The sequence below is a fragment of the Eubalaena glacialis genome, chromosome 6 (assembly GCF_028564815.1).
Source record: "Eubalaena glacialis isolate mEubGla1 chromosome 6, mEubGla1.1.hap2.+ XY, whole genome shotgun sequence".
Classification (NCBI taxonomy): Eukaryota; Metazoa; Chordata; class Mammalia; order Artiodactyla; family Balaenidae; genus Eubalaena; species Eubalaena glacialis.
Window position 1 is genome coordinate 134,004,378 of NC_083721.1, and position 15,878 is coordinate 134,020,255.

The 15,878-nt window shown below is 38.6% G+C and overlaps 1 protein-coding gene across 2 annotated transcripts in view; it reads left to right on the plus strand.

Moving 5' to 3' along the window:
* RYK (receptor like tyrosine kinase) overlaps window positions 1-10,630 on the plus strand; it is a 92,766-nt gene extending 82,136 nt beyond the window's left edge. For both annotated transcript variants that reach the window (XM_061193670.1, XM_061193671.1), the window contains exons 14-15: window positions 8,938-9,074; window positions 10,224-10,630. In XM_061193670.1, coding sequence (XP_061049653.1) covers window positions 8,938-9,074; window positions 10,224-10,335 — 249 coding nt within the window. In that variant the 3' untranslated portion in view covers window positions 10,336-10,630. The remainder of the gene's footprint in view (window positions 1-8,937; window positions 9,075-10,223) is intronic.
* The last annotated feature ends 5,248 nt before the right edge of the window (window positions 10,631-15,878 follow it).

The following is a 15,878-nucleotide window of genomic DNA, read 5'->3' on the forward strand; positions in this document are numbered from 1 at the left end:
TGCAAATTAATGATATAATGAATGAGAGAGATGATATCATTAAAGATTCTCACAGGTATTAACAGTAAAGGAATATTATGAACAACTTTTTCCCAATAAATTTAGACACTTAGGTGAAATGGACAAATTCTTTGGAAGATAAGAATTTTCAAAGCTCACTCAAGAAGTAGATAATCTGAATAGCCATATAAAAATTGAATTTTTTTTTTTTTGGCCTTGCTGAGTGGCTTGTGGGATCTTAGTTCCCCAACCAGGGATTGAACCCACTCCCTCAGCAGTGAAAGTGTGGAGTCCTAACCACTGGACTGCCAGGTAATTCCCCCAAAATTTAATATTTAGTTAAAAACCTGCCCCAAAAGAAAATTTTAGGTCTAGATTAAACTCTAGGGCACTGCTGAATGCCTTCAAACATTTAAGGAAGAAATAATAAAAATTCTATACAATTTCAGAAAGTTGAGAGAATACTTTCTAACTCATTCTGTGAAGTCAACATTACCTTGAAACTGATCTACAGATCATTATCACTCATGATCACAGATGCAAAAATTAAACAGAAGTTTAGAACCCATGAATATATTTAAAAATAATATTATGACCACATAGGCTTTATCCCAAGAATACAAGCTTTTTCAATCATTTGAAAAATCAAGCAGTGCAGTTTACTGTATTACATATTAAAAAAGAAAAACCATATGATCATCTCAGTAGATGCAGAAAAAGTATTAGAAAAAAATCCAAAATTCATTTCTAGTAAAAATTCCTAGCAGTCTGATAAAGGGCATCTACAAAAAACAAAAACAAAACCCTATAGCTATTATCATACTTAATGCTAAAAGGCTGAATTCTTTTTACCTAATAACAGTAACAAGACAAGGGCACCCACTCTCATCAGTATTGTTCTCAAGGTTCTAGCCAGTGCACTAAGGCAAGAAAAGGAAATAAAAGGCAAGAAAATATTGCATAGGAAAAAGTAACTCTTTATTTGTGGGCAACTTGATCGTCTATGAAGAAAATCCAATGTGATATACAAAATAGCTACTAGAACTAATAAATGAGTTTAGAAAGATTACAGGATATAAGATCAATGTAGAAAAGTCAGTTGTATTTCTACATACTAATAAAAATCAGAAATTAAAGTTTTTTTAAAACATAAAAGCATCATAAAATATGAAATTCTTAGGAATAAATATGACAAAAATTGTGAAAGACCTATATGATGAACGCTATGAAACACTGTTGAGAGAAATTAAAGCCCTACATAAGTGGAGTGGTGTACCTTGTTTGTTGACCAGAAAACTCAATATTGAGATGTTAATTCTCTCCAAGTTGACCTATAGATTCAACACATTTCCGAAGAAAATCTTTGCAGGCTTTTAATTTTTTTTTTTTTTTTTTGTAGAAGTTGACAGATTGATAAAATTGATATGGAAAGGCAAAGAACCATAGCCAAAACAGCTTTGAAAAAAGAAAGTTACGGGTCTGATTTCAAATTACAGTAATCAAGACAGTTGTGGTATTGGCATTAAGGTAGATCGGTAGATCAGTGGAACAGAATAGAGTATGTAAAATTTGACCCACATATGTATGGACAACTAATTTGCAACAAAAGTGCAAAGGCAAGTCAATGGAGAAAGGATTCTCTTTTAAACAAATGGTCCTGGAGCAACTGGATATCCAGCTACAAAAAAAATGAACTTCAATTTATACCTTGCTCCATGTACAAAAATTAACTCAAAATAAATCACAGACCTAAGTGCACGACCTAAAACTATAAAACTTCTAGAAGAGAATAATAGAAGAAAATCTTTGGAGCTTTGCCTTAAGCAAAGATTTCCTAGACAAGACACCAACTCAAGATCTGTAAAAGAACAAATTAGACTTTATCAAAATTTGAAGCTTGTACTTTTTGAAATAGTGTTAAGAGAATGAGAAGACAAGTCACACTCAGAGGATATATTTGCAAATCATATATCTGGTAAAGGACATACTTGCAGAATATATAAAGAACTCTAAAAATTCAGTACAGGTATTCCCCACTTTTCAAAAGTTTGCTTTATGCCACTTCGTTTTTACAAAAGACCTATGTTAGTACCTGTTCTCACAAACCAAGAGAAATCCAAAGAGGATTTTTGGTTTTACAAAAAAAAGGTAAAAAGCAAAAATAGCATTCAAGTGTTTGTTTTGTAGCAGCCATTATAGAGGCATCTTGCACCCCAGGCAGTGAGAGTGGCCCCGCCAAGCTCATTCCCCAGACATTACACTCAGCATCTCAGCATCAAGCCACCATGGCTTTGAACTATGCTTGTGAGCATCTGTGATTTATCTCGATTTATATTGTGCATGTGTTAGTAAGATGTGTTCTAGAGTAATTGCTGCCTCACTTTATGGCATTTCTGTTTACAAAAGGTTTCATAGGAATGCTCTACTTTCAGATAGCAGGGGAAACCTGTAATAAAAAAGCAACCCAATATAAAAATGGGCAAAATATTTGAACAGACACTTCACCAGTGAAGATATATAAATGGCAAATAAGCACATGAAAATATGATTAACATCATTAGTCATTAGGAAAACGCAAACTAAAACCACAACAAAATACCATTCCTCACCCATTACTATGGCTAAAATTGAAGACCGAAGTCTTTGCAAGGATATGGAAGAACGGTAGCTCTCTTACACTGCTGATGGTAATGTAATATGGTACATACACTTCGGAAAACAGTTTGGCAGTTTCTTTCTTTCTTTTTTTTTTTTCAAGTATGAGATATTTTATCCTTAATAAATTTTTTAAAATTTATTTATTTTTGGCTGCGTTGGGTCTTAGTTGCGGCACGCAGGATCTTCATTGTGGCCCATGGGCTTCTCTCTAGTTGTGGCACGAGGGCTCTTTGTTGTGGCACGTGGGCTCTGAAGTTGTGGCGTGTGGGCTGTCTAGTTGAGGCCTGTGGGCTCAGCAGTTGGGGCACGTGGGCTTAGTTGCCCCATGGCATGTGGGATCTTAGTTCCCTGACCAGGGATCAAACCTGCATCCTCTGCATTGGAAAGCAGATTCCTAACCACTGGACCACCAGGGACCATTCCCAGTGTGGCAGTTTCTTAAAAAGTTAAACATGTACATACCATATCCAGGTAAATGAAAGCATATGTCCTTACCCATACTTGGGCATAGATGTTCATAGCAGCCTTATTTTTAGTAGCTAAACCTGGAAATAATTCAGTGTCCATCAACAGGTAAATGGGTAAACTGCTGTATTCATACAATGGACTACTGTTCAGCAGTGAAAAGGGATGAACTGTCGATATATCATGGATGAATCTCAGAATCATTATTCTGAGTGAAAGAAGCTAGACAAAATGTACAGTTTTAATAATTCCATTTATGTGAAATTCTAGAAAATGCAAACTAATGTTAGTGGCAGAGAGCAGATTAATGGTTATTTGGAGATAGTGGGGCGGTGGTGGGAGGACTGGGAGGAAAGGATTAGAGCTGTACGAATCTTTTGGAAGTGATGAATATGTTCATTATCTTGATTGTGGCAGTTGTTTCAGAGGTGTATACATATGTGAGAATATATCAAATCGAACAGTTTATTGTATGTTGACCATACTACAATAAAAATACATAAAAACTGTTTTCTGTCTTTGCTGTCTGACCACTGCTGCTAACACATCTAAGACTAGTTCCTAAGTTTGCAGGATCTTAAGACCCAGCTAGGACTCTTAAAAATATTGAGTTCCAGGTCTCAGAATTACTAGGATGGGGCTAGGGAATCTGTAATTTTAACAAACACTCCAGGTGATTTTTCTTATTATCCAAGCTTGGAAAGCACTTGTCCCACATTAAGTTAATTCCACTTTGGTCATCTGAACCCATTTCCATATATGAGAAAGGGATGTTAGGTTTCTAGTGTTAACAGAAAGACCTAGCCATAGAACACTTGATTATGCTTTTACTGTGGTCAGATGAGATCATTTAGAATTGGACAAAATTTTTTTCTCATCATATGTAATATATTGAGGTCAGCCTGAAGTAACAGAATGGAAATCTCTGAATAGTCCCAACATTAGTGAACATTACATCAAAGGGTAAAAAAGAATTATTATATACTTTTTTTTTTATAAATTTATTTTTAAATTTTCATTTATTTATTTTTGGCTGCGTTGGGTCTTCGTTGCTGCGCATGGGCTTTCTCTAGTTGCGGCGAGCGGGGGGCTACTCTTCGTTGCAGTGCGCGGGCTTCTCGTTGTGGTGGCTTCTCTTGCTGCAGAGCATGGGCTGTAGGTGTGCAGGCTCAGTAGTTTTGGCTCACGGGCTCTAGAGCGCAGGCTCAGTAGTTGTGGTACACAGGCTTAGCTGTTCTGCAGCATGTGGGATCTTCCCGGACCAGGGATCAAACCCGTGTCCCATGCACTGGCAGGCGGATTCTTAACCACTGCACCACCAGGGAAGTCCCGAGTATTATATACTTTTTGACAAGTCACATCTGTATATGTTGTTAGTGAAAAAAAAATTTTGTATCCTATATATTAAAAAGCTGTAAAATAACACAAGTTGGGAGAAGAGAAATAAGATGAATAGAAGAACACTGTTATTCTCTACATATTCTTTAAATGGATGTAGCAGGAGCCTTTTATAAAAGTTTTATAAAACTCTGGAAAAAACAGGCTGACCTTCTCATTGCCCCCTTTCCAAAGACGTCAAACAAGAGGAAATTATAGAATAAGTCTGTCTAAATTTTAAATGGTTCAGTTATCAGAAGACTTTAGAGAGCAAGTTTTCCACAAATTATCCTTGTGCTATTTGGTCTTGATTTTTTTTTAGAGGGTTGGTGAGCCAACATGTAATTAATCACTTTTTTTGGTTGTTGGCTTGTAAGGAAATGAAACTGCAACTTTCCCTTTGGCTTTATTGTTCTCTTTTTGGTGTTTATTAGTGCTGCAATATGTAACATAAGAAACTTAGATGGGTGCTTAGTGATAATGTGGATACAACAATGTGAAAGAAGTATTTTTTTAAAGTCATCTTATATATTTTGTACTGTTATGGTACCTGTGTACACTCCAGGTCTCAGATACCACCAGCATTACTATGAAAGTCTTACAGTCAGAAGTTGTTAGAACATCCCTTGTCAGTGGATGGGGTTACCCATCAAGTGGCAGTATCCACTTCTTACCAATTCTCATTGTTTCTTCCTCCAAAATCTAGTTTGGATTGATTATTCCTTCCCCGAAGCTGCTACCACAATCAGTGAATAAGAACAGACCCATCTCATCTTGTAAATAAGGGGTAGGAACACCCTTCCAACTAGCTTCACTTCTTTGGGCTCTGTTCCATCTGTGTAGTGAACTACCTTCCCTGTGGCAGTTGGACACTATTTTATTTATTTATTTATTTAAAAATTTTATTTTATTTATTTTTTGGGTGCTTTATAAATAAATAAAGATTTTATTTATTCTTCTTTGCTGCACGTGGGCTTTCTCTAGTTGCGGCCAGCGGGGGCTACTCTTTATTGAGGTGCGCGGGCTTCTCATTGCAGTGGCTTCTCTTGTTTCGGAGCACGGGCTCTAGGCAGGCGGTCTTCAGTAGTTGTGACTCGCGGGCTCTAGAGCGCAGGCTCAGTAGTTGTGGTGCACAGGCTTAGTTGCTCCGCGTCATGTAGGATCTTACTGGACCAGGGCTCGAACCCGTGTCCCCTGCATCGGCAGGCGGATTCTTAACCACTGCGCCACCAGGGAAGCCCTGGACAGTATTTTAAAAATTAAGCATTACATTGACTAATTACTGTCATTATTAAAAGTTCATATAAAGTTTAAAGACAAACACCTGTATGTCAGCAGGCACCTTCCTTTAACTTTTATTAATTTGAAATCGTTTTTCCATCTTTAAGCAGAATAGAAGATTCCCCTTAAACCAATAGGTTTAGGGAAATTCCAGTAGACTCTGTCTCTATGAAGATTTTAAAAATATACATCCATCTGCATCTGATCCCTGTCTCTTCCCTCCTCCCAAAGCACAGACCTCAAGGATGGCCATTGTTCTACCTTAATGGTAACAATTAATAAAAAAGATATTAAGTTCCAAAAAGCTAAACTCTTTGGTTTTGGTATTTAGGATAATGCTGGCCTAAAAATGAGTCAAGAAGTGTTCCATCCTCCCCTGTTTTCTGAAAGAGTTTGTGTAGGATTGTACTGTGGTTTGAATTGTGTTCCCCCAAAAGATAGGTTGAAGTTCTAACCCCTATACCTCAGAATGTGACCTTCTTTGGAAACAGGGTTATTAGAGATATAATGTTGAGATGAAGTCATAATTAAGGTAGACCTTAATCCAATATGACTAATATCATTATAAGAAGAGACACTGGCATACAAGGGGAGAATGTTGTGTGAAAACAGAGGCAGAGATTGAAGTACTACAGCTGCAAACCAAGGAACACCAAGGATTGCTGGCAAAGCACCAGAAGGTAGGATTAGGCAAGGAAGGATTCTCCCCTGTGGGTTTCAGAGTGAGTGTAGCCCTGCCAACACCCTGATTTTGGACTTCTAGCCTCCAGAGCTGTGAGGCAAATTCCATTGTTTAAGTCACCCAGTTTGTGGTACTTTGTTACGGCAGCCCTAGGAAACTAACATTGTATTAGGAAACTAATATTGTATTTTTTTCTTTCAAGTTTGATAGAATTCATCCAGTGAAATTGGATGCAGAGTTTTCTTTGTGGAAAGATTTTAAATTATGAATTCAATTTCTCTAAGAAATATTGGGCTGTATAGATTTTCTGTTTATTCTTGTATCTATTTTGGTAACTTGTATATATCAAGGAATTTGTTCATTTCATCTAAGTTATTGAATTTATTGGCATAAAGTTGAGTTGCTTATAATATTTTTTGATGTCTATAGGATCTGTAATGATGTTTCCTCTTTTCTTCCTCATATTGGTTATTTGTGTCTTTTTATTTTCTTTCATCAGTCTGGCTTAGGGTTTCTCAACTGGGGGCAGTTTTGCACCCTCCCTCCTTGGGGTGTGGAGCATTTGGCAATATCTGGCGACATTTTCAGTTATTACAACTTGGGGCATCCAGTGGGTGGAGGCCAGGGATGCTGCTGAACTAAACATCCTGCCATGCACAAGACAGCCTCTCACAACAGAGACTCATCCAGTCCACAGTGTCACTAGTGCTGAAGTTGAGAAACCTGTTCTAGGGCTTACAGTGTACACCTTCTACTTTCGAATATTATGCCACTTCATGTTTAATATAAGCAGCTTACAATACAGTATTTCCACTCATCCCTTTCCATCCTTTATGCTATTATGGACATACATTTTACTTCCATTTATATTATAAACCCCACAGTGCATGGGGTTTTGCTTTAAACAGTCTATTAAGGAAATTTTTAAATGAGGAAAAAATACCTAGTTGTTGTTCGTATATTTTTAGCACTCTTCATTTTTGGTGTAGATCCAGATTGCCATTGGTGTTTTTCCTTTCCACATAGAAGAACTGCTCTAACGTGTCTTGAAGTGTAGGTCTGCCAGTGACATATTCTCTCAGCTTTTGTTTGAAAAACTGTATTTTGTCTTCATTTTTCAAGTACATTTTGGCTTAGTATAGAATTCTTCATTGACAGTTTTAAAAAATATTCTAAGATGTCATTCCATTGTTTCCTTGTTTGCCTAGATTATAATAAGAAATAAAACTATTGTTCACAAATATAAGGCTTTAAAAAATCTGTATACTTTAGATAGTATTTCATTATTATTGAACAAAATAACTTAGAATTTGATGCAATGTGCTTAGATTTTATAAACAGACCTGTTCTTGTGTTTTTTTCCTCTTTTTCCCTTTCCTTTTTTCCCCCTTCACTTATAAAAAGTGTTTTTGGGGGCAAGTTATTTCTCTGAACCTGTTTCCTCATCTGTAAAATTGGGCTACCAGTGATTCTCATAGGTTCGTTGTGAAAGTTAAATTAAAAAAATGAAAAATGAAAAAAAAATGTCTAGAACTTGAAGGTATTCATAAACGTGATAGCATGGTACACCGGTATCTTCCTCCTCACCCACCTTCAGCTCTCCTGACCTCAAGGCCTACGCGTGGCAGCAGATCAGTGGGAGCCCCCAGTCTGAGTCCTGCCCTGCCTCATGGCAGCAGCTTTGTGGAGACATATTCCTGCTGTCCACACACTGCCCAGAAGCCACAGGCAAACTGAGGAGCCCTGGCTGGACCATGACTGAGCACTGTTGCCACTGCTTATGATTTCTGCTCCTACCAATAGTTTACATGTTGATTTTAAATAAATCTGATATTTTACCCAAGCAAGGTTAGAAGATATTCTTTCAGAATACTTTCATCTGTTAATTTAAATTATCTGAATATAGTAAAAATCCATGACATTATATTTTACATGATTTGCATTTTCCACTTCTCAACTATGCAGACTAGCTATGGTATTTAAAGTAACACATTTACATATTAGGAAAATTTTAGACATAATTAACAGTTTTGGGTGGTGGGGCTTGTAATCAACAGTAAAAATAATTCTTTCCAACGGCTCTAATTACCTTAGAATATACAATAATGATATTCACATTAAAGGATGCATTCATTAAAATGTTCCTTTCTATCCAACAAGAGAATCTAACTGGGTATGGTAGACTTCTTTTTATAAATAACATTTTGCTTTCATTAAGAGTTGATTGATCTGCTGGGACTTCCCTGGTGGTCCAGTGGTTAGGACTCCACGCTTTCAATGCAGGGGGTGCGGGTTCGATCCCTGGTCGGGGAACTAAGATCCCACATGCCATGCCTAAGAATCCCACATGCCACAAAAAAAAAAAGAAAAAAAAAAATTGATCTGTCTGCATTTTTGGTCCCTACCTGGCCACAGGCAGCAGCACTCTGACAGCTGTTTTAAATATCCCCTCACGATGTTGCCGTTCTTCTCAGTGGGCCTTTGGAGTGACGCTGTGGGAGCTCATGACTCTGGGCCAAACGCCCTATGTGGACATCGACCCGTTTGAGATGGCCGCGTACCTGAAAGACGGTTACCGAATAGCCCAGCCGATCAACTGTCCTGATGAACTGTAAGTTTTTTCTGAGCTTGAAGACATGGATTTCATTCCATTTACAACGTTTGGATAAAAGAAAAAGAACAGGTGTCCATACTCGTACAGAGACTTCCCTTTTGAGAATAATGCCTCTTTGGACTTGAATTATACTCTTGTAGAGAAACTACAAAGTCAGCCAGACTCATTCATTCTTTTTAATGCATTTGACATTAGGACTTTTTGCATCTCATATTTGTAGTGATTAATCTAATCCAAGAGACTTATGTACATAGTGAGAAAACACTGAACACTGTCGGTTTTCCTGTGTAGAGTGAGGACCTACACAGCCTTAAGGACATCCTTAGTTATAAAGAGCCTTTCTCATTGCTGTTGTGCCTTGCCAGCTGGTGTGAACTGATACACGTATAAGGAAGATGTTCTGGTCTGGTGAGTGGGATAGTTCCTGTTTCCTGCTTTTATCACATAGTTCGTCTTCCCATATAATGGGATCGGAGTGGGCAGGAGGCTGTTCAGGGGTGATTGAGTCTCAGTTCCAGAATCCCCCGAAGGTTTTTATACTGTGGCAAGGTGGCAGCTTTTGCACAGATTTTACTGTAGATCCAGGATTCTTACAGTTTAGTTAAAGGTTCCTCTTCTTCCAGGTTCTTTTTTCAGAACTTAAATACAGTTGACCCTTGAACAATGCGGGTTTGAACTATGTGGGTCCACTTACGTGTGGATTTTTTTCCGTGGTAAATACTACAGTACTACATAGTCCATGGCTGGTTGAATATGCGGATGAGGGGGAACTGGGTGTACGGAGGGCTAACTATAAGCTATGCGCAGATTTTTATGCAGAGAGTTGGCGCCCCTCACCCCTGTGTTGTTTAAGAGTCAACTGTACAGGATAACACAGGTTATTATTTTGACTGTGTTTTAGGTAGTTATATACAATCTCTATTTGCTGATATATTTTGACATGTTTCAGAATTGAAATCCACAAATATCATCCAGATAACTCATTTTAGCTCTGCCAACAGATAGTAATATTGATTGATTTTTTTTAATATATCGTCCTCTCCACACCCACATTTAGATAGACAACGTAACTGGTATCATATTGACCAAAAGGTTAGGAGTACTATATCATCACTAGCCAAATTTTCTGGTCTTGTCACTCTGCAGATTTGCTGTGATGGCTTGTTGCTGGGCTTTAGATCCGGAAGAGAGGCCCAAGTTCCAGCAGCTGGTCCAGTGTCTCACAGAGTTCCATGCAGCCCTGGGGGCCTACGTCTGACTCCTCTCACAGTCCCCCAGCGTCAGGAGGAAGGAGCCTGCCAGGGCTCACTTGCAGCCAGTCACGGATGCCGCATACGCCACGCAGCGCCGCAGAAGCACATTTGTCTTCCAGAACACCGTGCCTTAGGAATGCTTTAGAATCGGAACTATCTAAGGCAGACTTAATGATGTCAAATATTTTCTAGATATCACTTTCATTAGGTTGAACTGAAAATGTTTTTGTAAATTTTTTGGCCAAAAATTTTTTTACACATAGTTAACTTTGGACTAGGGGTACATTCTTACAAAATAAATAAACAGTTTTTAAAATTGTTTAAACACAGATATTTGGAATAGCTACCTTAGTGCAACTGCTTTTTATTTTTTTACTTCATCAAGGTAATGTAGGTGATTCACCTTTAAAGTTTTTTTTGTTTGTTTTAATATTTATCACTAGTCTTGGGAATGGTTTGTCTTCAAGATGCAGTACTTTTTCTTAGGAAAAGCAAAACAGAAAAAGATGTCAGTTTGCCTTGTACAGGAAAAGGCAATATTGGAGGAAGAAAACTTAAAGAAAAGCTAGAGGGGAAAAAAAGAGAAAAATACTCACTAGAAACAGAAACTGCCCTTCCATGGAGAATTGTTTTTTATTTTTTTAATGAAAAGGAGTTCTCCTTTCTTATTTTGGGGGAAGTAGGAGCTGAGTTCATTGAAACATCTTAATTTTGGCAGAACCTAGCATTTCTGTGAGCCAGAAGTGGGTTTGGGGCAGGTCAATAGTAAACAGTGGCGATCTTATTTATTTTTACTCTCTGGAAAAGGAGATAACACAATTCCAGAAAGTGAAATCTTGTTTCTAAGGTTAGGAATTCCTTTTATTGCACCTAGAATAGTGCCATGCACAGAATGGGTGCTTGAGTTGTTTGAGTAAAAAAATGTAAACAGGTAGATTTTATACCTATCTTCAAGGCTGGCTTAACTATAAAATGGTTTTTTAAAAACACCTGAGAAATTAAAGGATTTGTTTTATATTATGACAGTATTGAAAATATTGTTCATAGTGAATGATTGGTTGTATCTGGTTAGTCTTTGAACACACAACAGCTAGATAGCCCTGTTTCATTTCATGGGTGTCTCACTCAGACTCCCAAGCCCTAACACAAGTGCAGCTGACTCTGCTCAGCCTCCAGGTTCTAATAAAAAGTTGAGATTATTATTACAAGGAAGTATTACAGCACTGAAACTTTTCTCCAGAGCCGTTAAATTCAGGGTACGTATGTATTTATACTTGGCTAGAGTTGGCCTAAGACAGAGTTGAATGGACCTCTTAAATAGCTAGGCGTGCATGTGCCTGCCTCTGCTCCCATTCTCACAGGTACATAGGAGAGAATGCGTAGCAGTTGGAGGCTTTTGCTGTTCTTAAAGGAGCTTTATGAATCAGCAGCACATCTGGGAAAACAGCTCACATGGTACGTGCTCTGTCACAAGCAGGCCAAGAGCATGATCTTTCTGTATGCCATTTATTAACACTGGTTCTTTGGTTTTATGAAATACTCAGCCCCCTAAGGGGCCAGCTTTTTCAAAGCTCTTTGAACTTTGTAAGTTACAGAAGTTTTGGTTGACAACCTGCAATCTTAGAAGGCATTCAGTCAACAAATATTTATTTATAGCGTTTATTATGTATTATTATGCACATGAAGTGAGTGGTTCCGCTCTAGCATCCCTTCCAACATTCAGTGCATTTTTTAATGTGTTCAGGTTAGTGCATTGTTTATATATCACAGTTCTGTGCACAAGATCGGTTCAAAGAAAAAAGTGCTGTCATTGACTTCTGTCCCAAATTAGCATGTAGTAAGAGGTGCTCTCAGTTTGCTTGGATGTGTGGTGCCTTTAACCGTATCTCTGTTTGTAAGCTGTTTTATTTTATGTATGTATATTTGTTTTAGAGGTGGTTTAAGACTTTAAATAGATTTTTCTTGCGGAACTACTTGGAGTCACTGACTTCAGTGAAAAGAGCAGTTACGAGATTTCCATGGCTGGCGTTGTTCCAGTGGTTTGTGAATATTACTGAATAGATTTTGTAGAAAATGTAATTTTTATAGGAAAGAAGCAAATTAGCAAAGCACTGATGTGGTATAAGCTGGCTCTAGTGACCAAGAGCTCTATTATATTCTCTCCTTTCTCGTAACACCCCCATTGTAAGAAAATTTTATTTATAGAAGTAAGGAGGATTAGGTTATTCATTCATTATGTATTTATTGAGCACCCACTGTATATCTGGCCTTCAAGGTATGCAGGGAACAAGACATGATGTTCCTCCCTTTCTAGATCTCACATTCTGGTTAGAAGAAGCAGATAATGAACATAAGTAAGATTTTGGTAAGTGCTATAAAAAAAAATACAGAGTGGTATCATAGAGAATAACTTTACATGTCTTTAGTCAGGCTTCTCTGAGCAGATGGTATTTGAGCTGAGATCTGAGTAACAAAAAGCCACCTATGAGAAGATCCAGGCAGAAGGGACATAACTGCAGAAGCATTGAAGCAGGAATGAGCTGTTGGCCTCCAGTGTCAGCCCTTCCTGTTCATCCTCCAGCTGCTGCCACTGGAAGAAGAGAACAGGGGCCAGTGTGGCTAGAATGTAGTTAGGGAAGAGGTCTGGGAGATGCAGGAACAGACACTGGAGCAGGGCTGGGGGTGGTTGTAAGCCATGGGACACATTTATATTCTGAGTACAGTGGGATTTCATTCAAGGAGTTTTTAAAATTTTTTTTAATTTTATTTTATTTTTTAACATCTTTATTGGATTATAATTGCTTTACAATGGTGTGTTAGTTTCTGCTGTACAACAAAGTGAATCAGCTATATGTATACATATATCCCCATGTCCCCTCCCTCTTGCGTCTCCCTCCCACCCTCCCTATCCCACCCCTCTAGGTGGACACAAAGCACCGAGCTGATCTCCCTGTGCTATGCGGCTGTCAAGGAGTTTTTAAATAAGGGAGTGACGTGATCTGATTTGCAATTTACAGAAGATTATGCCAACATTTTTGTGAAGATTAGACTGTAGAGAGGCAAGGGTGGAGGCAATGAGACTATAAGAAACTTGCATAGTTTAGGAGAGAAAAGATAGTGGTTTTGGACTAATTTGAGTAAGTAGTGCAGGAGATTGGGAGGGGCAGATTGGACCTGGATCCATTGGATGCTGGAGGGTGGGGTGGAGAAGGAAAGAGAGTGATCAGGAATAACTAGTTGGTTTGGAGCTTGAACACATAGTCTGGCTGCATGGCCAAACTATATACTGAGATGGAAAAAAAAAAAACTCTAGGAGGAACAGGATTTTGCTTTGGCAGGGGGAATCAGTAATTTGTTGTAAGCCATGTTCGAGATGCCAGTTGGTCATCTAAGTGGAGATTTTGAGTAGATAGATGAGAACCTGCAGCTCAGGGAGGTCTCATTGAACATATAAATGTAGGAGTGTAACATACAGACCATATTTAAAGCCATGATATTGGATGAACTTGCTTCGGGAGCCAGTGTAGATGGAGAGGAGGTCTTGGGACAGGGTCCTGGTAACTCCAACTTTTAATGATCTAGTGAAGGAAGAAGAAATAACAGAAAAAGAGAAGAAACCACTACAGTTGGAAAAAGCAACAACAAAAAAACAGGAAAAAAGGAAAGGAAGTATTTCAAAGTGGAAGAAGAAGCCTGTGTGGGTTTTGGCATTATGCAATTATTGACAGAAGCAGTAGGGATTGGAGCAAGTGGAAGTGTAAATACTAGGTGGGACAGAGGAGACCCTACTTGAAAGTTTTGCTGTGAAGGGAAATGGAACAGAACTAGAGGAGGTCAAAGAAGTATTGGGGCGGGGGGTTGCGGGGGCAGGCACGGGCCATGTTTGTTTTCCAGGAAATGTTTCACTGGTGATGGGAATGAGCGAGCAGAGGGAGAAAAATCCCTTTGGGTGTGGAATACTCTTCGTTCTTTTCATTTGATCTGCAAGCATGAAAGCCTGTCCACTCTAGCCACCAGCCTCTCGTGGTAAAGGTTGTGTTTTTATTGGGGGAAAATGCGAGGGTGAAGGGAAGTGGTGCACAGAACTTTAAACATTTCCATTATATGAAAACCTGCCTTTGTTGAGGTTGCTTCCTTAGGACCTGAGACCTGCCATCGTCTTGCTCACCATCATCATCTTTTGGCCTCTTGTCCTGAAACTGCTGGACTGGCCTTGGTCTGTATCCCACCCAGCCAGCCTCTGCCAGAGTAATGCTTCCTAAAACTAAGCTGTCCCTGCTCAGAACCGTTCAGCCCCTTCCCAGAGCCTTCAGAGTAGAGTTCAGAGCACCTAGGTGTACACAGGCTCCACTCATCTCTGCTGTGTCCCCTCCTGCTTCACCAGCTTACCACTTTCCTGCCTGAGCGTGGTGCTGTTTCATGTGTCCTTTCCTCTGCCTGTGCCACACTCTACTCCAGACTGCCTGGTGCCCAAGAGACTCCCCTGACGCCTCACCCCTCTACTCCAGGCTCTGCCATAGTTGCTCTTCAGCCTTGTTCCCTGGGTTTACATTCTGACAAAGCTAAGATGGGGGCTTATTTTTACCACTTGGCTGTTTATATTTCTTGAGGATAGGAACTTGTGTTTCACTCAGGTCTGAATCTCCACTGCTTACTTAGTGCTTGAGACATGGTAGGGTTGAATATTTAGTGAATTGGTAAGTAAAAACATCTAAATTTGCACATGAGAGCAGTTAGGCTTTAAAAAAAATGGTAACTTTGTAAAACATCTCATTTAAAATACTGTTCTATTATAATGTGATATTTATATTCAAATTTAAAGAGTTTAAGTTTTATGCAATATAAACCAATACAGCATGAAATAAAAAGAGACAGATTGGTAGGGAAGACCATATCCCACCCCAGTGCTGGCTTAAGCACCCCCCAGCCCCACCCCCAGCCACCTTTTCATTGATCCTTCATTTTCCCTTCTTTTTCTTTGGTCACAGAAACAATTAGCCTGATTGCAAATTCTGTATCATACTTCTATAAGGTCAACTTTATTTGGAGTTGTACATGAAATAATCATCTCAAATGAAGTAATTCATTGACTTGAGTGGAAGATTCTTTTCGAGGTGTTACTCTCCCATGCCCTTCACCCCCACCCATACAATAAAAAGGTGATATAATTTATGGGGCTAGAAAAGAAAAATGTAAACAGTTGCTTGTTAATAATTTTTGTTTCTACGTTCATTTTTGCCCTTAATAGTTCAGAATAACATTGAACTTAATCCTCTGGGACACATGAACATCATGCATAAGTGTACTGAGAACATACACTTTATACATAAGTAGACTGAAACTCTGGGCCTTTGTTTTCTCTCTCAGAGTACTGTTCTTTAAGCATTAAGGCTGACCAGGCCTAAAGGGTTTAATGGGCGATGTCTTCTAACCCTTCAAAGAACAGATGTTAGAAACGTATTTAAAAAAAAAAAATTGGGAATCAATTATAGTTGAAATGATTCCTCTTTGAGCAAATAATAATATGCCATTTGCGGAGAAGCGACCG